The sequence below is a fragment of the Pleurodeles waltl genome, chromosome 8, assembly GCF_031143425.1.
Source record: "Pleurodeles waltl isolate 20211129_DDA chromosome 8, aPleWal1.hap1.20221129, whole genome shotgun sequence".
Lineage (NCBI taxonomy): Eukaryota > Metazoa > Chordata > Amphibia > Caudata > Salamandridae > Pleurodeles > Pleurodeles waltl.
The window spans coordinates 700,203,818-700,228,942 of record NC_090447.1 but is presented as its reverse complement, the minus strand read 5'-3'; the positions used below and the strand labels follow the sequence as shown (position 1 = coordinate 700,228,942).

Genomic DNA, 25,125 nt, shown 5'->3' with positions numbered 1-25,125 from the left:
GGCAATGCGGGAAATTTGGAGAAAAACAACTCCTGGTCCAGTGTGTATGTCTCCCAATAATAGATCCAAATAATATACACACAGTTTCAAAACAACTAAAAAGGGGTTCTCTAGACCAAAGGTTTCCAAAGAAAGCAATATGCTTGAAGCAAGAGCCCTCACTCACCTTTCGGTGACATGCTTCATCATAGGGCCATGCTCCTCGTCAGACCGGCACTGCAATGCCTGACGAGCCCCACAGGGGGGCTCTTTGCCGGAGGTCTTTTGAAAAATGATGTGAAACTGGTCAAGACGTGAAAAAGGATTGGTATAGAAAAAAGTTAAAAATGACTAGAGGTAAAAATTAACTAGTTATTCTGATATTGATACCCCTGACATGATTAAAAACAATGCATAGGGATATGGTAAAATAATGTCTACACTCCCTAGACAAAAATATATACAGTTTACTAAGACTCGTAGTGAGAATGGTACAAAAGGAGAGAACACAGAATCCCTGTGTCACTCAATCAAAGGGTCAACATGTTTCTCGCTATTTTTAGTCAATAATGATCTCATGCGATTCTTCAGGACCTTAGTACGTACCTAATCCGTATGAAAAAATGATTGTGAAAAGATGAATTCAAGTCCCCTACTAGGGAAGTCAGAAACCCTCCAAATATTACTGGTGGGCCCCATCGGGGAAACATCAGGCTCAGAAATCCACTATGAATTGGTGTGAAACCACAAGTGTTGGTTCACCTAAGAGCACTGTCAGTCCCCGGAACTTCCTAATTGCGTTGTGTACAATAATTATATAACTTGGTGGTGTGTTTCCTTTGTGGTGTGGATAGTGCGTCACTTGTGTAGTGTGTCGTGCAAACGCCTTACACATTGCCTCTGGGATAAGCCTGACTGATCATGCCAAGCTACCCAGGGGGTTAGCAGGGGTTATCTTGGACAAGTAACTCCCTTTCCCTAACTAGAGTGGGTGGGTTCTGCCTGGCTTAGGTGCATACCCTAGCCAACCAGAAACCCAATTTCTAACAAATACAATGACCCTTACTTCTTTCCGGAACTTCCGGGGACAGACAGTGCTCTTAGGTTGGGATTTTGGAATCCAGTAGAGCATCTATGTTGCTTGGGTATAGCTGGTTTGGTGGGCAATCAGTCAGAGGGGGCCTGCAGATCTTTGAATCCATATACCTGTTGCTTCAATGCTCCCCACTGGTGGCAGTACAATTTCATGATGCTTCACTTTTGTGCTGACTATCACAGCTGTTTCTCCGCCCTTGGCGGCAGACGAGTGGTATGTTCGGAATACTCTATTATTTGCTAGGTTGAGCTTCTGGATTACCTGTAGATGGGTCTCAGAGATAAGCGCTACACTCACGTCCTTAGATTCCATCAGTTGCAGGAGTTCTTCAGTTTTCTTTTGAATGCTATTGGCATTCCACATCAAGAAGGTAGAGTTTTTCTTAGTCTTGGCTGCAATGATGGTTGATTTCTTCACTATGGAAAAGTCTGATGATGATGTTCGCCATCGTTGTCACCACTGGATGGATATTCATATCTACAAGTACTTTTGCAATCTTTACAATGAGCTCCTGCCAGTTGACAGCAGTGCTTGCTTCACAGGGCAAGATTGGGGAGGTTGTTGCTGGAGGGTTGCCTTCCTTGTGCCTTGTCACATCTGCATAGGTCCTTCCATCCACATGTATATCGCCATGACTGTTTCTTGAGGTGTGGATTGGGATCCTGTGAGGCGTTCCGGGTTTCTGGGCATATGTTTTCTGCTTGTCCTCATCTGGTGTCGGTATGGGTGAGGGATGAGATACATTTTGTGCTTGACAAATTTGCTTTCGTGGTTCGTCCTTTTTTGCTTTCTGTAGGTAGGGGTAGCTGTGGTAGCTTGTGGTGTGATTTCCTTTGCAGTTTGCACATATTCAAGGTCCTGTTTCTCTCTTCCTGGTGCATTGGTTGGAGGTATGTTCACCTCCACAGCGTACACATCTTGGTTTCTGATGGCAGAAAGCAGAGGTGTGCCCCAAGCGTTGGCTGTTGTAGCACATGACTGGGCCCTGTTTCCCCTTAGGTGCTTCTGTAGTAACAGTGCAGCTGCAGAGTCTTGTGATTACTGAGAGATCAGCAGGTTTTCCGTCATGGCTTGCAGACAAGGTCACAATGAACAGGGGAAATTTTTGTTCTTGTCTGTAGGCGAAGCAATCTGCATTATGTTTTTTACTGGATGGCCGAGTTCCGATAAATTGCGGGTGATGTGTCCAAGTGATGCATTTGCCATTAGTCCCCGTGTTACAAATCGTTGTGGTTTTGGCATGGTCAAGGAGAAAGTATGGTATTCCAGTTTTTGCTCTGTAAGTACGCTGGTCACACTCCTATATTCTTTTGGAGTTGTTAGCATTATTATGGCATAGTCCTGCCGGGGCTTTATGGTGAAAGTGGAGGTGTAGTGTTCCTTCAAGAGTTCCACAAGATCATTGTGAGTGGGCAAGTCTTTCAAAACGATGGGTGGAATCCGCAGTCACTTTGTAGGACAAGGATTTGTTGCAGTTCCTGCTGTCGCGTTGTCTAGTTGTCAGTGTCACAATCTGTGGTATGTTGCAGAGCTCGAAAGTGATTAGTAGTCTCAAAGCTTTTGTATGGAGCACGGGCAAGCTTGGGTGCTTTTTCTGGCAAAGTTGGGCTTGAGTCGCATCCTCTCTTTATTTTGGTGTGCCATTCCATGTCATCTGTAGCCTCGGTAGAATGTTCATTGGTTTCCGCAATTGTCACCATTACATAGCAGTGGTGAAGTAATTTCCCTGGAGAGCTTCGCAGGCTAGCCAGTCATAATATAATTTATGCGAGTAGGTCAACTGTGCATGCCTTTATTCTCCAAGATGCAGGAGGGAGTTCTAAATGTGAGGGTGACCCCCATTGGTCTGATGCAGGCACCGCTGGTATATGCTGTGTTCTGTAGACCTATTTCTCCAGGATGGGGGAGGGGCCGGGATCACAGTGGGCTGTGGTGCTGTGCGGGCGAATCTAGGAGCTCTTCTCGTCCGCTTCTGCTCTCGCTGCTGCGCGAATCAAGAATAGCACCTTCGCATCTGTGCTGGCCTGCTCAATAAGTAGCCAGGTGAGAAGGAAGCGCTAGAGCGCTAACCTCCAAGATGGCAGATTGAAGCAGGAAGAGGGTAGGATTACACATGTGCCACTCCCTCTCTGCTCACTCAGCTCCTATTTTCATCGAGCGGCGTCGGAATGAAGGTAGGTAAGGCGACACAGCAAAATAAAATAGAAAAGTCTGTCTCCTTCCCCTCAAAACATTCCTGAGAACACAAAAGGTAGCAATGAAATTAAAATATTTAAAAAGCAATTTAAAAGTGGGCAGCATGCAGAGCACCACTTCCTGCCATTAGAAAACTAGTTCTTCATTCTCAAAGCATTTGCATACATAAGTCAAACAAATACAGACAAATAGTTACAGTTAATGTAAAAACATTGTTTTAATTTAGGAAAACTGGTTTAGTACTTGTTAACGGTTCTTCTCACATATAGGTTTAGATGTTAGCATATGTGGTCTCTGAGTGAGAAGTGTGCATTTAAGGATAGGAATATATTTGACGTATCTGCACACCCACAGACTGTCCCTGTTTGAATGTATTCACAAACCATTGTCAAGCTCCTTCAGAGAACAGAAGAGGGCTTAGATTTACTTCTGTCATTATCAAGAGTAAGGCTCTTTCTAGGATGGAAAGGGAACACCAATTAACTCTGGTGGGGCAGTAATAGAATGGTTTTAGCTTGGAAAGAAAAGAAAAAAGAAGAAGAAAAAAGCAAAAAAACAAGAAGTGTATTTGTACTTTTTAAGTCTAGCATAAAAAGACAGATTTAGCTACTTTGCCAGATCTTTTATGATGAATAACAATAATGTTATGCAGAGGACATTGAGTCAGCTCCATTTAGCCACTGTTACTGGACTTTCCGTTTGCAATTTGGATCCGCCCACAGAACAGAAAACACAGTGTGGCCAAGGGTCAGTTCCCTACACCCATTGCTTTGATGGAACTGTCATTCACATTTTGGGTTTGGTCCAGAGCAGACATTCAGTGTTGGGAGTGTTGGTTATCATGAGTAATTGCATTTTGCTCATTTACGTCTTAGCCCAAGATACAAAGGAGTGCGTTTCTAGCAACCACCACATGCACCACACACCAGCCCTTTAGGTAACTAGGAACTATTGCGTAAGGCACTTACAGGGAAGCCAGAGATAATAGGCAACACCCACACTTGGAAGGTGACTGCAGCAACAGACATGGAGCTCAGAACCAGAGCAGCATGATCTGAACACCTCTGTACCTCAAAATACCAACCTGGCTGTACTTTGCATCTCTACAGGAAAACTGACCATTGGTGACTGAAGATCAGAGCAGTTAGGGGAGCACCACAGCCCAGAATCAACAAACAGATTGCCATCCAGCTCCAGCAGTGCCGTCAGGGGAGAAGTGATGTGCCCACAGCCTCGAATTAGCCAGTACAGGGAGCATCAGTTCAGCAGCCAGAATGGGCAGGTCCCAGTTCACAAAGAACATGACTTTCAGGGGCAGCAGGTCTTCAGGGACAGAAGGGGCACGAGGTGCTACAGCATCACAGGGTTGATGTTACTGCTCAACGCAGCCAGATTATTGTGGGCTAGGAGGCTACTATTAAAGAGTGAAGACCACCTGACATCATCTAGGTTCTGTGGCTTCGGGGAGCTCCCTTACTCCATCAGCAACTGAAAGATATAAGCAGGAACTAAGATCATGTGGCATCCACTAGTTATGCTGGGGAATTGAAATTGTTGCTCGCCTCCCAGAGCCCAACTAAAATGGCGTGGATGGGGCAGTTTCAAAGCCAGGAAATTCGTAATTTTGAGCGGCGCTGGGGATGAGTAAGGTGAGGAAATGCCAAAGGGATGGTAAAAACCTCCAGGAACAGATTTACTTATTTCACGCAGAGTGTGGCCCATCGTTCTTTTTCGGCCTGGTTAACAAACATAAGCAGCAAATCTGCACCCTCAGATCTTCAGACTTGATTAGGTGAAGCCTTATGACTTTCTGGAATTCATAAAAGTTTCCAGATTCTGTTTGGAACTTGAGCTACTCACAGCTTTCCAGACATAACCCTGGAAAAGGTTTATGAACTCCTTTCTACCTTGACGTAGGCATCCCACCAATATTTAACTGTGTGCATTTACAATTACAAGCCAACGCCTTAGTACAACGACACAACTGAGAACAAATGCATACAGAGAAAATACTTTTTTCCCAAAGAGAAATTCCTTTCCCAGTAAACCCACAAGTTTTGAAGGTGTTCTGTTTCCCTTCCCGCACTGGAAAGAGATTTATTCACTCCCTTACAGAAGTAAATCTCCTGCCATTTCCAGGGTATACTGGCGTCTGAGAGGAGCTTGCGAATGCCATGTTCACAAACTTTCCAGGGAAACCAATTACTGGAATGCCCATTCCCCAGCTCATGAGTGACTTGAACTTTATCACTATGCCACCCAGTAGTTGATGGTTCAGAGGTCTGAAAAAGAGGTACTGGACGTTCCTTTTTTTTACAATTTACTATAGCGTGATCTAGATCCGAAGGATTTGGAGCACTTTACATTAGCACCAGTTATCTTACACAAGGACACATTCTTTTTTTGGTAGGGAGTAAGTGATTTGTCCATAATCACATGATGTTGACCCCTTGCGGAGAAAGTCAGGTTCCCCAGCTTCAAAGTCGGCAGCTCTGGACATTATGCCACAACTTCTCCCCTCTCCTATTGTTGGGGATGGTGCAATCAGATTTACTCTAGAGATGGCCATTTGTCTTATGTTGGATGCACTTCACATTTCTAGGCCACAGCGATAACTATATTCTTATAGAATTGTACTGCAACCCACATTATTTTTCTTGATGTATGCTTGCAGAAAATATTTTTCTCTAAATCGCCGAGATTTTCTATTGGTAAAAGCAGTGTTCCATCCACCTGAACATATTAACTAGGCTATACAAATGTGAAGATATTCGAGACGTCTGCTTTAGTAATTGTTCCCAGAAAATGTGTTTCAGATGTTTGCTGCCCAAATTGTTTCACCATCTGCGGGTGTGCACATATTGGCAAACATTACCAGCAGACACATAGGAAATGAGCTAGAAAAATTGAATAAACATTGAAAATAGTAATAGATTTCAAAATATTGCAAGGTGTTTGACCACTAAATAAACACTGTGTGGTTTCATACTGTAAAAATCCATGTGAGGCTTTTATCGACTTGAATGAAACAAGAAGCACAGTGAAATGTATGATTTTAAAAGTAGCGGCCTACTATTGATTTTTAATTTCTGCACAGAGGCCAGAACAACAACATTTGTCCATCATTTCTCTTTAGACGCTTTTCAAATGGTGGCCGTCCACCAAGTCGCTCCTTCTGCTGCTATCTGCATTACTTTAAGTTTTAAAGCCGAAAAAACATTGGGATTTTTGCAAATCATTGATCATGATGATAAAAAATAATAATAATAATATGTGTTCCTTTGAGACAGGAGTAGGTGAGCAGGATCAGACTCAGAAACTTCTGATGAGGAGCCCCCAGGTTTGCTGTTTTGGGAGTGTTTGCCCATCATAGAAACAATACACCATCAACACACAGTGGTAGTGAGGAACTGGGGTCCTTATAAACAAGGGAAAGTGGGAGGGCAAGGGGCTTTGGCAACCGTCTTCTGATCCAACAGAGGTAGACAAAAGGAATGCCCTAAACTTTGAGCAAATGGAGAACTGTGTAAAAGAATAATTGTTGTTGTGCAGCAAACAAACAAAATACTTTTTTTGGGACGAACAGTCAATAATTTCTGTAAACAAAGTTAAATTTAAGAGTTGCATGCATGGTGGAAAGACACATTCTATTTTTTCTTTATGAAGCTTTTCCTTTTAACCCGACTTACGAGAGAGCTGTGACCCGCCCGATCTGCTTTGTAAGAGCGGTTGATGTTCCACAGTTACACAGAGTGAGGAAGGTGAAGGTCCTAAAATCAGATGACCCTCCATGCTGAGACCCCAGAGGAGGGCTCATGAACCAAGAACCCCAAGAGCTGGCATTATGCCCCTTAGGTAAGCATGCATGTAAAACATGAGTACACTCAGCTCCTCTTCTCCCACAGGGGGTTTGAGATCGAAAACAATAAATAAGGTTCAGCCAGAGCGAAGGGGATTGAATTTATGTTGTCAGCTCTTCCATCAAGAAACCCCTCCCACTGGGCAAGGGGGCCATCCACAGCCTCACACTCAACTCCTGCCCAGTGCTCTGCTCTGATGGGGAGGAGGTGAAGTTGGGCCGATATTATAGCTCCTATGATCCTTAATGAGATACGTCACTGGGAGACAGACAAAACTCAGGATTTAATATTGGTTATGGAATCCTTTTATGGCTCCACCTCAGGGAAAGGCAGGAAGTAGACAGCAAGATGCAATACAAAGTGAAAAAAGGCAGAGGTCTATCTTGGAGGTATCTTACTTCAAAATGTAAGGAAGGGGGTGAGGCCCAGGTGCAATGTCTGCTCTCCTGATAGATGGACTGAGTTTATTAACTGTTTGATTAATTAAAATCATTACAATAAAAGTATGTTCCTTCCCCTACCCGATAATCCTAGCAAAGGGAAGCAAAGAGGCCTCGTTTACAAATTCCGTTTGCAAGCTAGCAATAGTCAGTGCAATCGTCGCGGCACATGAAAGCAACCCTCTTTGCGTTAAAACCAAGAAAAAACACTAATAAAAGCTGCCAAGTATAAATTATCATTTTGGCAAGTGTAATAGCAATTGCACTTTGCCCCAATAATACACTCATGCTTGTGTAGCAGCAACCTAACTCTAGTTGGGCTACTGAGATGCACTCCTGGAGGACTTAAAAACAAATTAAATACGAAGTAGCCTAAAACATTCCATCCTGATGGTAGACCTTTAAAGGAAATTGAACTAATTCCATATTGTGTAGCACATTCCATACACATAGTCAACCTTCAGTCAATATTGTACTAATAACATTATTGCACACAAAATTGCCCAGCACATTCCATACCACGTGCGACCTTCAGTAAGTATTGCACTAATCCCATTGTTGCACACCATCCCTCTACCCTGCCCTCAATTCCTCTCTCCTGCTTCCTATTTAGATCACAAATGGTGGCTTAATGCAGTCATAGAGAGTGAAAAAGCATACCCGGGTTTCTGGGAGCATACTGTTCAGATTTCTTCTGTGGGGGTTAAATGACCATACATCCAGCCTGTTTCTGTACATCTACCACCGCTTTCATATAAAGTATGAAGTGGCTTGAGAGTTGGCTTGACTCACCACTTAAACAGCAGATGATAGCACTTCTGCAGGATAGGATATTCAAAACGCGGAACATTGGTCATAGCAGAACTTCCCCAATGGTAATAAACCCTTGCAGATGCAGATACCATGCATCAGTGATTTACTGCACAGTCTACATTGCTTACTGGATAGTCTACATTGCTTGCTCTTTTCTCCATTTCGGCGACCAAACCAATAACATCTTAAGGGTATCAGACTGCATCACCTTCTCATAAGGCTAATTATAGCCCTCATGGGGAGAGGCGAGCTCAGATAGACTGGAAGGCAACCCGGGGTGTATAGCACTGTGGCCCAACTACCATCCTTCTTGCTCCCTAAGTCCCTTTGAACTTGTGCTACTGATAGAGCTTTTGCAATCTTCATTACAAGTTTAGCCATAACCTTTATTGGGATATTCGAGTTGATGATGTTTTCCACATCCAGTGCTTGAATGGACTTTCTTAGGAAAGCATCCCTTGCATAATTCGACTCTTGGATTTTCCTCCACAGCAGCTGTCTTAGTATACCGGTCTTAGCTGTCTTCTAGGTCTTGCTTAGAGATGTTAAATTTCAGTCTAATTTGGGATTCACTGACACACTCTAGGAGGGCAAACATATTTCTATATTGTGCACATTGCTGTTTATCCAGCAGGTCAAACAGAAGACCTTTAAACATTATAGCACCTTAGGAGAGTGTAAGCAACACTTTACTGGCCACCATGAGTAACAGTACTGGCAGGTTTGGGTAAGCCAAGCTCCTTTTTAGATGCCCTATTACACATGATAAATGCTTGGCTAAAGTCTTTAGAGCTTCTTCTTGTGCCCCTTTACCACCTCTTTCATTCCAGTGCATACCCAAGTATTTAAAACTGTACATGCTCTCTACAGTAGTCACACATCCTTCACATGCTAAGGACCTTTTTTGATTCATTTCCTGCCAAATGTCACTATTTTAGTTTTATTTATATTGATCTTAATTGAGTTCATATTTCAGTATCGAACCAAGGCATTGAGAGAGCTGTGTAGACCAACTTGGGTATGATCAAGAATACGCATATCATCTTCATATTGGGGTATTTTGCCTTCTAATTGGCTAGATGCAGGGGGGGATGGACATGATCTGGCATTAGTCATATTGCTTTCCAGATCCGCCATGAAAAGGTTGAATAACAGTGAAGCAAGTATGCATCTTTTCCTGAGGCCTTTATCCATGTAGATTTTCTCCCAAGTGGACCAGTTTGTTGCCAATTTAATTTACACTCAGGTGTCACGATACAAGAACTCAATTTCTTTCAAAAGATGAGGTGCAATCCCCCAGCCATGAAGCTTTGTCCATAGTTGGTCTCTTGATACATTGTCACTAGTGTTATTGAAATCGATGAACACTGCATATAGTGCAGAGCATTTGGCTGGGCAGAATCCTCCTTTAAGTAGGTCAAGATCAGCATGTTGTCCTTGATGTAACAGCTTCTTTGGAACCCAGATTGAAACCTTGGGCTCAGTTGTTTCTCATAGGCCCACACTTCAAGTTCTTTATTCGGGAGTCGAGGATAACTGTTTCCCTCTACAAAAAGAAGTACAATCATACAATAGCTGATTGTTGATTGACGGTAACCCCTCTTATATATTGGGAGCAAAGTAGACCACCCCAAATGTCAGGGACCGAGCTTGTATGGAAGCAGTTAGCATAAACAGCTTTTACAATAGGACCCCACAGGGAATAATCTAATTTAAGAAGAGCATCAGGTACTCATTTGGGTCAGGAGCATTATAATTGACACTTCCTCACTTGCGGTGGACTCCTCCTTTCCCGAAGGCTCTGTAGATGTTTTACTGGCCCTACAGATCAACATGCTTGGAACAACCTATAAAATAAATGGTGCTAGCAAGTTTTTTTTTCCCTCAGTGCTGTGTGTTTATACAGCTGTGCCTTGTCACCCTCACTTAATAATGTTGTACCTCTTAGTGCCGTGGGCAGCGGTGACATTTTGTATAACTGGTGAATGTATTTAGCCCACCCTTTTGGTGAGTTGTTTCATTTATTTTTGTTTTGACCCTGAGTGAGGTGATTAGCGAGACCCCAGAATTTCCTCAAATCATTTAGTTTCATGGCTGTATGAAGATGTGCCCAGCTTCATTCATCATTCTTGAGCTGAGTCACCCATTCCAGCTTTCTGTATGCGTGCCTTAGGAGTTTGATCTTTTCTTTCAGCTCCATGCTTGGGCCCATTTGTGTGCTATGGTTAAGTAAAGTTTTATTCAGCTTATTCCCTAGTTTCCCTGCTTCCTGCCCCCAGCAATGGAGCTGGTCTTGCCCGGGAGATTTTCCTCCCCTGCTATGTATGGTTGAACTTTCTTGTAAAGATTTTATCACTCTTTCAACCCTAGCTTAAAGTTACTATTTATCTTGAATGTTGCTGTTATACTATTAGCCGATCTTGTCACGGCCCTTTTGTTGCTTTCCAATTCAGTCTACTCCCAGAAACTTCAGCTGAGAGCGGCCATGTCATATTGATTCCCAATCATTTGTAATCTTGGACAGCTGCGTCAGTTGCAGGAGATGGCACATGATAACACTGAGTGATCACTTGAGATTTTTGCCATTATCTGAAAATCATGAATAAGGTGGAAGTGAACTATGCAGTGGCCTCACTAAGGCCCCTGCGGTGCGGGGGGGGGGGGGGCAGCTCCAGGGGGCCACCTCAGCACAGTACACTGTGCACGGGCAGCAGGCACAGAGGCAATAATTTGGTAAATAATATCTAGGATATTAATGCAAGACAATATTCTGACAACGATAAGCTGGTGCCCCCCTGCACACCACCAACTGCCCTACAGATGGATGTTAACTACACTCATTTCAGTCCCATGCTACAAGTGGCTGACAGAACAGTTTTCGGAAAAAGTGCCCTTGTTGACAAAAAGTGAGACACCCATGAGAATCACTATTTTAAAATATATGTTTGATTCAGGTTTTTCAAGGCATATGGTTGAAACCTCCTGCTGCCAAAACAGGGTTGCCCTATTCATATATAAGAACTCCCCATTTAACCTATGCCGATATGGTTGATGGCCCTGTAAAAAGTAAACAGGAGAGGGTTTCTATTTTCAAACAATGGTCGGGATCGGAAACCAGATTTCTTTCTGCTTGCATGGCCTGATGATGTGTCAGTGTGGCTGAAAACTAGGAACTGATTTAGGTATTTTGGGGTGTAATTACCTCTTTTAAAGGCCTGGGAGATGTGAAATAATAATTTGTGGGAGCTGCTCCCTGCAACTTTCATTTAGCTTTGAACAGTGTCCACTGGCTGTGGTTTGGGTGCACACTGCTCCTTTACCTTATGTAGATCACAAGACATTCACAACGTCAGCTGTTAATGGTTTGTATTACATTTGCCACCCATTAGCCTCCATACATTCTATATTGCTTTATTAATGACATTTTCATGCTACTGGTTGCACTCAAATTCTTTAGAGAGTGAGGGCTTACTATGGGAATCACTCTCATCTCTGAGAGTAATTTGTCTATGAAGATCCATGGCATCTGGGGCTAAACTGGCGTGGGGTATGTCCTGGTTTTCCCTTTATTTATCTCGTTACAGGCTAACTTGGCCACCAGCAGCATTTCACTTGCTTGGGTCTGTCCCCCATAGGTTCTTATTGTCCCACACTCTTTGGGTCCTTGGGGGTCAGCCCTTCCCCAGAGATGTATCAAAGTAGAGGATTCTACAAGTCCATGCCTTTCTGGGCAGGGTCATTTAAGAAATGTTCTTCAAATATTTCTACTACGACTTAAGCCTTGATAAGGCAGCTACTCCTGCCCGTTGTGGGGCTTCATATTAAAGTTATAACGTTTCCGTTTACTGTAGACCAGTCATTATGGCCTGAGTCCTCTTTTAGACCCTTGGAAAATCATGTACCTCTAAAACTCTGCAGTACATATTCAGATAGTTGCTGCGTGTCCTATGCTAGTCTGCTATCATCTGACCACAGTGGATCCCAGGGCATAGAGTTGAACAAAGGTCGAGGTTGATCTTTCCATATCAGAGGGGCCCGGGGAATAAAATGCATCTCTCTTTATTCGAATAGACAGCCACCCATTACAGAATATGATGGAACTAGGATACCTGAACTCTTCATGGTCACCATTCTCACATCATTCACCTATTCTACCATATTTTCTCAGCAACTGGGGAATCAAATGAAACAATGCTAACTATTTGGATGCTGTGCATCCAAACAGAGCCTTACACGTCTTGTGTCCTGCTCTCACTATCAGTGACTCAGCACCTCAAGGTGTTGATTTACGTTAGTCACACCAGGGTACCAGACCTTGAGACCCTCTCTCAATCTAAACACGGGAGGAGTGTTTGGTAGTGCTATAAACTGACATTACCCTGGACTAAGCCTAGCGGTGGATGGCCCACTATGAAGTACTCCAGACTCGACTTCCTCCCTTCTGTTTTTATGAACTCTCCTACCTGCCTTTCATGGAACCATCTTAACCAACCTTAACATTCTATTAATGACATCATCGGACCTATCCTGTGAGGCTTGGTCACGTGCTCACATACACACTAAGCGCTCTCCAAAGCACATAAAGTGGAACACAAACAAAAAAGTGCTCCACACTACTACAGACACTCAATCCGTACTCTTAACAGCAATCAGTAGTGAAGGAGAATGCATGGAGTCGTAAACATTTCATCAACACTTTCCGTAGAGGGCATTCCATGCTGTAAAGACATGAAGTCGGAATGGCACAAGAGCTTTTGTGTTTTCTTTTCTGTGTTTTGAAAAGGCTGGGGGTTTGTGTTCGTCTCATCACCAAACTTCAGATCAGGAGCCGGACACAGTCCACCTGAGAGTTTTTCTAGTTTTAGGTGTGTGTGGCATGATGAACTCTTAGGGGTATTTTATCAAAATATGGTGGACTAAAGATTGCCTGACAGAAATATTGTGTCATAATTAACGACTACAAAAATATACTCACCTCTGCCACAGTGGGATGATATTTTTGTAAACGACATTTAGGGCACAATATTTATGTCAGTCGCAATAATTGTAAATTATATTCTGACATACAGCTCTCTCAAGCTGGATTTACGTAGACAGTTAAACTGTGGCATCTGCACCAGGTGGAACCAAAGATTATTAAACCGGCATCAAGTTTATTATCAAAACATTGCTGGAAACTATAGCCCGATTTTAAAAGGACGCATCCCTCCTGCTTACGGTACGCCTAATAAGCCTTTTCCGCAGCGTCTCTTTTCTAGGCCCTTATAACAAATGCATTTTTCTTCAGATGGAAAGAAAACGCGGAATTACTTCGGTGCCCTCTCCAAAGACCAATTATGTGCAATTTGCAAAGTATGTTCCATGTTCCATCTGGAGAGAAAACACTGAAACAGCCATGTAGCCTCTATCTCTCTCCCTGGAAGGGGTGCACACAATTGAAAACAGCTGTAGGATTTTAACTAAAAATGCATGTTCTTTTTTAAGAGGGGTTCTTCACTTGTGGAATTTTAATACATGGCCCAACTGCGACTTCATGCTGTATCATACATGTCTGATGTAAAATGTTGTAAACTGAATGGAATATTCACAAACACTTTTTGGGTCCAAGTATATCTATAAAGATTTGGAAATTACTCTTACAAAACAAGGGGTAGGTGTACTAAGTTTTGACAACACGTAGCGCAGCAAACAAAGTGCCAGTGCCGAGAAAGGGGGGAACAACACTGCATCTATTAAGGTAAGGAGCTGTTTTTCTCTCTTCCAGCACTGGCAGACTTTAGTTTGCTATGTGCAAACGCACATACCCTAACATCATGGTGCCATAGTTTGTGTTTCCAGGACAAAACCTACGCTTTAATACATTTCCCACTTTGTATGTATGCTGTATAGTGCCGGAGACATGCAAAGGTGGAAAAATCTGGAGACTTTTAAAAGTTTCTCCATTGTTATGCGTGCCTCAAAGGCACAATTTTTTGGCACAAATTCTTGTCTACAGATGTTTGTAGATAGGCATTTGCATCAAAACCCATTGGTAGTTGCATGCGAATGCCCATGTACCACCCAGGGTATGTCCCCTTGATACAAAGTAGCACAAAGTAAAGCAAAGTGCTACTCGTTACTTTAGGCAACTTTCCAACGCTAATCATGATTTGTGTTAGAAAGTAAATTTCAACACAGCATTTTGCACTGGGTTTGTGCCACTTGTGTGAAGCAAACTTGGAACAAAGTCTTAATACATGTTGGCCCTAGAATCCACATGCTTGTTTATCCTTGCTTGTTACTAAGATAACTGTTGTGTGCTGAATTCAAAATATTGGTACAAATAAGAGTCTTGGCTACACCCAAAAGGATAATCTGGTAGGTTAGTTAATGGTTGTATATCCAGGTCTGATTTTGGGTGAGATAATTACAATGTATTTTATCAGTTCTTTCTTCATTGGAAACTACAATAAGGGCTTCCACCATAATGGGAGGCAGTAAATTCTCCAGCTGTACTCAATGATAGTTGTGAAAGTTTTCGTGAGAGCAGCTATCAAATTGATAGTTATGGCCTTTGGAAGAGACTGATATAAATCCATTTACGTGATCTATGTCCACTGACTGTGATTGATGAGCTAGTGATTATCTAATATAAATTATAAAAACCATGCACTTTTTCATAAAAATCACATTGTTAAGAACAAAAATCGAAGTGTCTGAAATTAGATTACAAAAGCAGAAAACGAAATAAAATTACTTCCTTCTCAATAAAACAGGGGGTCAATAACAGGTTCTGAGACTGTTCATTGCAAAGGTATCCAGAAAAATAGATTGGCATCACAATGCTGATAACTAGAAATTGTATAGGCAACATGCATATTTTAGAGGATCTTGCGTCTCTTGGTCTTTAAACCCATAAAGAATGCTACTTTTCATTGCGTTACCCGAATTGAATTCATTATGGTGTACAACGAAAGTTCTGTGCAAGGTTTTGAAAAGCTGTTCGTCCCTATCCTTGTACATCCTTCTTGACAGCTCTGTGCTCGTCTTAGTGAGTTGGACGACCATACACGCCAATTGGTTATACTCCCAATATGTATTAAGTTCAGTTGATATCGGAGCTGTGCCCTCATGCCAGAGGGACAACCTGTGTATGCCGTTTTCTGAGTGAGAGTGGCTATCCTCATCTTAACCCAAGCTATATGTTGACTGAGAGTGGCAGTGAGACTATAGACCATGGACACTATCCAGTGGCCTGGATGAGGTTGCCATATATAGGCCTGCACCACAAATGCTGATAGAGTCACCTCAACTAGGGCACCATCCTATGCCTCATCAATCTACAATACAACAGAAACAGGTAAGAGGGATCCTGAGATTGAAAGGCTGAGACACTTCTTCCTGATCACATAAAGATAAGCCGAGTGTCACAAAGTTGACATGGGCCAGTGTGAACTCTTTTTATCAATAACTAAAAGAACGAACCTACTGGTTATCTAATGTTGTGATCGCTTTTGTAAAATGGCACCTGTGCCTAAACACTAGCCTATCACCATTTATCTCTGAAAGTCGCCAAAAAACAATAGGAGTATTGTGAGGGTTGGGATAGACCACTTTTGATGGCATAAATCTTGACTAATGCTCATAGAAGGGGTCATAAAACTTTGTAACCTAACAACAAGTAATGCATGTAGCATAATTTGGCTGTAACATTAAATTGGTTTCTTTTTACTAAGCCAAGCACTAGGCTGGACAGCAAATTATTATGCCTATTGCATGTCTGTTTTTATTTCAGGATCTCTGCCCCACCCTGGCTTCCTGAGAAGTTTGTGACTGGTTTCCCTTGCTACCATGACTCAAGTGAGGAAAGGGTATAATTTGCCCAGTTTGCAGGACCAAAGGCATGGCATGGTTCCCAAGCACCCCAGATGCAAACAACCCTAAATACCTAGTTGTGGCCCAGTTGTCCCTGTATACAATGTGTCCTCCTCCCCTCAAAATGGTTCTGACACACCTGTTCAAAGCCCAGTACTTCCTGTTCCAGAGAGAAATAAGGTTGAAAATAGAGAAGTGGACCAAGTGCTGGTGCCTGAATTCCCTACTAGAGGTACAGGAATTGCCTGCTGCTGGAGGCCTCGCTCTGGGATAATTCTGATGAACTCATTTCTCAGGCACCCGCTGCCTCAGAACATCTGTTGTTTGCCATGGCACAACACCCAATCCCTCAAGCACATGGGAATCCTAACAACTAGACTACCATAAAAATGCAGAAATACCACCAAACAATGGCAGGGCTTCCTTCACTCTTTCTTCCCCTATTAAATTGTAACCCAAGTCCAAATGGGATGGACATACTAGGTCTCACAACACTAACACTACAAATGATTGCATAACATTAGTGACTCCAAAAACATGTAGCCCTGGCTACTCCTAACTCGGAAGAGACAAAATGATAATTAAGAGGATGTCAAATCTCTCCCATTACCCTGTGAGAACTTACATCAAACCAGTGTATTCCTTATGGTGAGGCTAAAGAGACTGAAATAGATGCAAAAGCATAAACTGTTTTCTGAGTGTCTGGGAGGAATCTTTTTTTGGCTACAATGACCCTTGTTCTGAGATGCCAGGAGGCTATAAACATTGTCAGCAAAACCCTATGTGACTATCTCCTAACCAGGACCTAAGTAGGGAGTAACTAATTATTCTAGCCACCCACGATGGTGCTGATCCTATGTAGTAGTCCAAGCATACTGTACAATATCCTGAGCACATACTCCTTCGGGACATATTACACTTCTTGTTAGCGTGAGAAGCGAAATTGATATAAGGAAGAAAACTAGGCTATAAACGCACACCAAATTATTCATTTTGTGTGTTGTTGAGTAAAGCAGGTTTCAGTGAGGAATCCTGGATTTAATCCTGCTAGCTTTGTACCAATAGGGCCAGCCTTTCGCAATGAAAAGTGTGTCAAGCATTTAAGCCAGTACCTAACAACATTAAACTTAAGAAATCAAACAATAAAATTCCCAATACAATTTAATTAAAAGGAGAAAATGTCAATAAGTTAAAGACACCCGAATGATAGAATGGGAAAAGGGGATCAGGAGTTTTTAATTTTTCAAGTTTAAAGGTCAAAAGGTGCCAAGAAACCTTAAATTGTAAATATTGGCCTATGGATGAGGATGACTGGATCCAGGTTTTTTTTTTTCCGGCCAACTGTGAAGGAGCACAAACTGAGTAAGCCTAGTGGGTCACCACAATATTTTACTTTCACACTTAGGGACAGATTTACAAGTCCCTAGTGCCTCCTTACGCCACACTAGCATAATTTTTTTTAATGTGGCTCAAGGAGGCATTTTTCGCTGCACCATATTTACAAAGTGGTGTAATGCATGTATTGCGACACTTTGCAGCCCCTTGTGCCAAATTATGCCTGCGTCAGGCATAACGTATGCAAGGACGCGGGCCAGTGTTAGGACGCCTGCAAAAATGGTGTAGTGAAATCTACAAGATTTTACTGCCCCTTTTTTGGATTCATTTATAACGCCTGCTCAAAGCAGGTGTTATAGTGACTCACCCTTTGAAATGAATGGGCCTCCTCAAAATTTGCTGCACTTGCATCAAACTTTTTGACACTAGTGCAGCAAAACGCTACAATTACGTCAAAAATGTTGACACTGTTGGCCTATCATGCGCTATGGTGTGCCTTATTTTAAATACGATGCACACATGGTAGCGTTAGATGGGGCAGGGGTGATGCAAGAAAACTGGCGCATCAGCACTGATGGACCAGTTTCTTGTAAATATGCCCCTTAGGGCCTTAGTCAAAGTTTGGTGGATGGGATCCTCAGTCAAAAAGTGATAGCATATCCCATTCACCACATTATAAGTGACGTAGGCTATAATGCAGTTGTAATGCGACAGACAGTGTATCCGCCACATTTGTGATGGAGCATCCTGTCTGCCAAACTCTACAAAATTCCCTGTTTTCTTTAAAGTGGATCATCTAGGTGTCTAATCGAGTGCACTGTAACGAATAGGGGCTCTGCAAGCCCAGATTTGATGTGTTAGAGGTTCCACTGACACCTTCTGTTTTGATTTGAAATACTCTGAAACAGACCACTTAAAAATTCTAGGCACCAAAGTCGCTTTGCTGCTTGGATCATCTTGCTACCTTTTCGCACTACCTCTTTCACGTTGACATTGTCTTATTTCAATCTCAAAATCACTGAAGTGTGAAAGACAAGATTCTGGAGCTAAGGAAGGCACCATGAAGCCAGATATGTCATTTTTGGGGTTCCCTGAAGCCAGACATTTTGACGACAAAATCAAGTAGGGTGCTCTGGAGAAGCATAGCTACTGGATTCTTCTTGCTGCAGTAACTTTATCTGTATTTCTACACTCATTCCCCAAGTCACGCAGAACCTCTGTACTCGGGCGAGGCTCTGCAGTCGTGGCGGGATCTCAACATCCATGGCTGTATCTCTGCAGTGCAGTTTCCTATTGCAGAGATACCACCACGAGTGTGAAAATCCCACCACAACTGCAGAGCCCCCGCCCTGAGTGTGAAGGTTCTTTGTAAATGAGGTCCCCACTGTCTCTATATTAGGAAATTATCACTTTTTCACAACTCGAAATCCTCCAGTGGGACAAGGCTGCTAGTCATAGTCAGGCATGGCTATGTGAGGCTGGATACCTGGATTCCACAGTCCTGCTAAAGCTTGAAACTTAATTGTAGAATGCTCAAAAGTGGAAAGTCTCAAGAAATCTCAACCTATTTCTTTGCTGAAGTCCATCCTTCTGGTCTCTCCAGAAGCTGCCAAACTGCACATGAAAGCTCTTATACTATTGGGGTACATACAGCAGTAAAAGGCATGCTCAGCCACTCTCCTCAGCCAGGGCCCATCCACAATCTAGTCCAGGGACCATCTCGCTTTTTGGAAAAGATCCCCTTCTTGTCTTTTATGTCCCTGGTATTACAGGAGGACAGCTGGCTTGACAGCTCAGAAGCACATCCAAAGCTTGTGTACATGACCTCAGACATTTTCTCAAGCTGACAAAGACAAATGGTTTATCCATTTCTATTATTTTCCAAGTCCACTTATGTTGTAAACTCACTGAAATGGAAGCCTTCCTTATACTAGTCTCTCGCTAGCCACTGGTGATGTGACCTACGCCTATCCTAAGAAAGTTCTTACACTTCAGTTCTTCCCTCTTTTGCAGAAATTCCTGTTTTACTGCAAAACAATATTTTTCAGAGGTTTTCAAAGATGGCACTGTGTGGAGCCACGTCAACTCTTTCAAGTGAAGGCCTGATAAAATGGCAGCCTCCCCTTCCCCAACAACAAGAAACCCACTCAGATTGGTTCTGGCGCAGCACACACCATTGTCCCTTTTCCTATAAACATGTTACTATCAATGTTCCTGACAACTCTTTGCAAGCCATCTGTGGTCTCTCACATATTCCTAAATAACTATTTGCGGATTCCCCTGTAACTGACCTCCCCTTTCTTTCCTACCCGACATCTGTTTACAGGCTCCTAAATAGCATGCATTCTTTGTTGTTGAGCCATTTCACAAGTCTCGGCTGAACTGGAGAAAATCAATCACTTTCACTGTAGGAGGAGTTACATGGAACAACCAGTTACTATAAAGTTGATAAGGGGTTGTCCTGCTTCTAAGTATTTGTTAGTGCCATTATCATATTTAGTGGCAATTTAATGGGCCTTAAATCACCAGAAATGCTTTTATAATGCTGAAAAAGCTTGAAACAAAGAAACAGTGACATCAGGAAAGGCCACATTACAAAAAATGATTTAGAAGCAGGACTAATCAAATAAGAATGTATAATGATACTGATCATTCCACAAGTAGAAAGATGTTGAGACCAAACGGAGGTGCATAAAATTGCCAAACTTACAGAAAAAAACAAAAGTAGAGGAAAATGTTTGAAAATGATTTGAATGATAAGTGGACACTCTTGAAATCAGTAAACAAGGAATTTATTGTAAGCTAGAATTGAATCCACAGAATCAAAGATGCTACACTGCAATTCATGTATACATATATAGCATGTCTTACTTTTACAAACTATGTACCTGTGCCTTGTGTGATCCAGGGTCTACTTCTGGTGACCTAGCAAATGTAAAAAATAGGCTTTTAACATTCAAGAGGGTTTACTTTGACATGTGCTGGCTGTAGCTTTTGGCTACAGCAGTTCAGGCCTGCCATGGTAGTCCTAAAACCTAAATTCACTCATGTGGGTGATGCAATTGCACACTGCTGTGCACATGTGAAATCAGCCATTTATGGTGTTTTGTGTTTCTGTACTGGGGCAAAATATTTACCATGCTTAGAGTCAGAGCTCACTAATTGGTAGGTGTTTAGAGCCTTCCAGTACCTAAAGTTCAAAATGTCAGTAAACCCAGTCAGAAAATGGATGAACCACACAAAAAGATGTACTTTCCTACAGCCAGCAACTAATGACTCATGCTTCCTTTAGTCAGTGGGATATGTGGGTCAGGTTCTCCCAAGGGGATAATGTACAAGTAGCCTAGGGAAGCAAAGTGCTCTACTGCCAAGCTGTTCATGCCCATCAAGCCTGTATAGGGGCAGAAAGGCCATTCCCGGGTAGCTCTACACCAGAAAAAACACCCTGGTGTGCTATGTGTTGTCCAATTAACCTCTCATTGGACCCATTCAGGTAAATCCCGGCCTTTCAGTCCCATTTCCAAAGACAGTCAAAACACATACAGAAATCAAGGATTGTTGAAGCTCTCTCTAGATTGCTCCACTTGCTAAGGATACTTAATTGCTTTGCAACCCCTTGAAAGTCTAGGTGCATCACCCCCAGGGCCAACAGTGAGCCTGCTTTTCTAAGCCAAACACACATGTGACGTGGCACAGCCTGCGACACCATACATACACATTCACACACACAGTATCATATTCAGACCTTATAGGTGTATAAAACCCAACAGTTCAGCCTCAGAGCTCAGGTGCACAGTTTGTGTTGTACATGTAAAGATATGGGAACTTACCTGAAACAGGAAATAAGGGAGACATTCTGTGACAGTTAAAAAGACATATTGCAAGCCTATGGAGTGCCAAAAATGCATGTCTAAAAAGTAAAGGTCTATATCAGATTTCAATACAATCTAACTATCTAAATAGGTTCTATGTATATTCATTGTTTGTAGGTTTCTTTTTTGTGGAAATCCTGATAGACAGCCATGAATCCAGCGCTCCCTGTCATATTTTGGATACCATAGCCCTAAGAGAATAAAGTTTAAGTTATATAGAAATCGCAACACAATATAAAAAAGAACACCATTTCCCAGTGTATTAAGCATTCACAGAAGAGAATCCATATGCACTATTACCAGCTCTGGTCATCACAAGCATTATAGCAAATGCCAGCCTTGCTCTCCTGTGAGGTGCAAAGAGTTAAGTAAAGAGGAGCATGTACTCAAGGGAAATACTTACTAATTGGGATGACATTTGGAATATAGGAGACCACGGAATTCACTTTCCATCAATTTTTTATGTGGTATCTGTTCATTTTATTTTTCACAAAATAAAGTTTGAATCTTGCTTTTACTTGAAGTTTTCATGAGCTGTTTGAGGTTCCATTTTATTTCTCGTAATCAGTTGTCTGCAGCGTCTCTCAGCAACTGATGTTTTGAAGCTCTGTAATATGGTCCTGTTCTTCTAATCAGAGATTGGTTTTAACTGTTAAAGATTTGTACATACTGGCTGCCCAACATGAAGATTCTGTTAACATGTAAACTTTCAAAAAATAACCTTTTCCAAAATGTAGCCCTAATGCCTCTGGGAACAGCTAATACAAGTGACAAGATGGTATTTATTCCAGTGACAGACAGTAATTTTAGGAGGGAGGGTGCGGGTGGGACACACAGGCACGCATTCACACCCACACTCATTCATTCACACACACGTGCACACACCCATTGAGTCACATCATTCATTATCAAAATATTCAAACATACATGCACGCACGCATGCAACAAACATTAATTTAAAAAGAAAACACACACTTATTTTCAGCCCTGCTGTGGAGGTCCCAGAAGGGTTGTGACTGCTGCCTTTGCTCACTGGCTAACCTATAGTCAGCCAATTAGGGAAGGCAGCAGGCCCAACTCATCACAGAGTGGGATGGGATCAGTGAGACTGCTGACCTCACCCCACTCTGTGATGAGGTGTCACTGATTGACATTCGGCCCTGGGCGCTTCATGGCTTAAAACTGAAGCACCTAGGTCCAAAGCAATTGGTAAAATTCCCCCTGGTCATGAGGGGAGGGCCTCAAGGCACCTTTGCTAGGCTGAAGAGGTCACGCTCGCAGAGTTGTGAGTTCCTCAGCCCAGCAAAGTTCAGCTCAGACAGCCGGGAGCCTGCGCAAATAGCGCATGTGTAGCTCCTCGCTGTCTGACCTGAAAATGAAGAGGTTCTGTCAGGCTGACCTTTCCTCAGCCTCACAGACACTCTTCTTGAGGGGCAAAAGGTAGGGGGGCATGTCTCCTCAGCCCGAATGGATGGACCTCGGCTGATTTATTCATCAGGTCATTCATGCTCCTTACTATTTTTCTCGAAACCTTTGGGGTTTGCTTTGCTATAGACATGTAGTATTGTCTAAATCTATAGTTTAAGCTGCGTTATTTAGCAATTGTGTATGATGTTTCCATTTACAATCTTTAAATCACAGCACATTTGTCTGAACTAAAAATTGTAGCCTACTCTATAAACAAAGTTTCCTTCTTATTATAATTTTACCTTAATTAGAAATTGGAACACCAATTGGATGTATATCCTCAAAAAACCTTTACTGTCCAAATTGGATGCTGGAATAAGAACGTTGAACCATTATGACAGCTTATGATGGGGTTGCAGATGTGGCGCCACATTTTTTAATTTCATGTCATTCACTAATACTTTCTTATTTCTCATTAGTTATGAATTCAAAGTGGTAGCTGCAAACGTTCTGGGTGAAGGTCCACCAAGTACTACAGTCACACACAACACAGAATCAGGTAAGATTTTTATGAGGTTTCTCAGTGCAAGAAAAATAATGTACTACTGCTTGCGAATCAATAGTATGTATGCAACCAGGAAATATGTAGCAGTTGAAATCTGGTGCCATTATCTCTCTAATGTCACAGTCCTGAGTCATAAAAACGAAACAGTTTCACTACACTTTCTACCTACCGTCATATATATAACAATACATTTCAGTAAGTACTATTGCTCTCTAAAAATATGCTGGGATACGTTTCCTTATCTAATACAGTTAAACGTTAAAGCTGTACATTTTTGAAGAATGAAGAAGTGAAGCTCCTTTGCTTCTGGTGGCAGGGAGATGAGAAGCATTGGCAATGCCAATACGCCTTACCTATGAAAGAGCTATTGGCTTTGCCAATGTGCTTCAACCAAGTTGTACACCAGCGTGGCAAAAAAGGTATTAGCGTAGAAGAGGGTGTTGTGGTATGGGGTGGAGTGTCATAAAGTGGAGTGGTGCAGAGTGGAGTAGAGTGGTATAGAGTCACGTGGTGTGGAGTGTTGTCGAGTGGAGGAAGAGAGTAGTGAAGTGGCGTAGTGGTGTTTAGCCTTATAGGGTGGAGTGCTGTGGAGTAGAGTTGAATGTTGTGGTGTAGAGTGGATTATCATGGAGTAGAGTGGGGTCTTGTGGAATAGACTGGAGTGGAGGAGAGAATGGTGTAGTGTGGAGTAGTGCAAACTGGAATGGTGTGGTGTGGTGTAGGGTAGATGGGCTTAGAGTGAAGGGGCATAGAATGGAGTAGAGCTTTACAGTGACAGTTAGAGTTCAGTGGTCTCTGAGGATCACAAGATGAAAACTGTTGGTTGATTTACCCATAAACACCCAGCAGTGCCTGCGATGGTGTTATGTAGTTTATAGGGTTGATCTTTGCTTGCTTTCTTTCTTCTTCTGTATTGCACTCACATTATTTACCCTTTGACATTTTCATGCTCTTTTTTTATGACTGTCTTTGCTACTTTTGACTCGTTGATGACACAAGTTATCACCTGCGTTGTTTGTCTTAAGTTAAAAAAAGCTGTAGGCTATTTTTGGCTGTTTTAAAGCATGGATAATGTTAATATAGCAGTTTTCCTGACTAAAATATAATAGCCATTATATAGGGTCCCATACCAATCGTGGCTGGAGGTGTCCTGGTGCTGATTTGGGCAGCCCCATTGCCTGGATATTCTCATCTGTTTTCTGCAACCAGTCTTTGTGTGGGGTGTGTAGTTCCTACCTGCACTCTTCCACATTAGGAGGGCCTCTATACCACAAAGCCTGGGGTGACCACACTGGTTCACAATGTCTCCCTTTCAGTGTGCACAAGTGGTATTGTGTTCCTGTCACCTCATACTTGGCACACTCTAAGCAGAGTGGCACATGGCTCTGCTTTGAACCAGGCACAAGTGTATATTCCTTGCACTCAGTACAAACTTTTGTAATATGGTCCAATATTTCAATGCAAAACACATGTTCATATCACCATACATTAGGTATCTCTAAGCTGGCAAGTACAACAAATGACTATTGTACACCATTTCAGAGTTTATCAGGCTTGTTAAGTCAAGGTTTCTTTTTAAGATAATCATTTTCCAAATGATAGACGTTGCATGCTCAACACCTACATTGCAGCTACAACAAGAACAAATGTAGTCACAGTTACATAATAAAAGAGAGAAGGTGAGAGATGCATTTTGTTAAATCCATTG

The 25,125-nt window shown here is 42.4% G+C and overlaps 1 protein-coding gene across 16 annotated transcripts in view; it reads left to right on the top strand.

Annotated features, from left to right (window-relative positions):
• ABI3BP (ABI family member 3 binding protein) overlaps positions 1 to 25,125 on the top strand; it is a 2,083,720-nt gene that overhangs the window by 2,011,086 nt on the left and 47,509 nt on the right. For all 16 annotated transcript variants that reach the window (XM_069204834.1, XM_069204837.1, XM_069204832.1 and 13 more), the window contains one exon: positions 23,332 to 23,411. In XM_069204834.1, the coding sequence (XP_069060935.1) occupies positions 23,332 to 23,411 (80 nt within the window). The remainder of the gene's footprint in view (positions 1 to 23,331; positions 23,412 to 25,125) is intronic.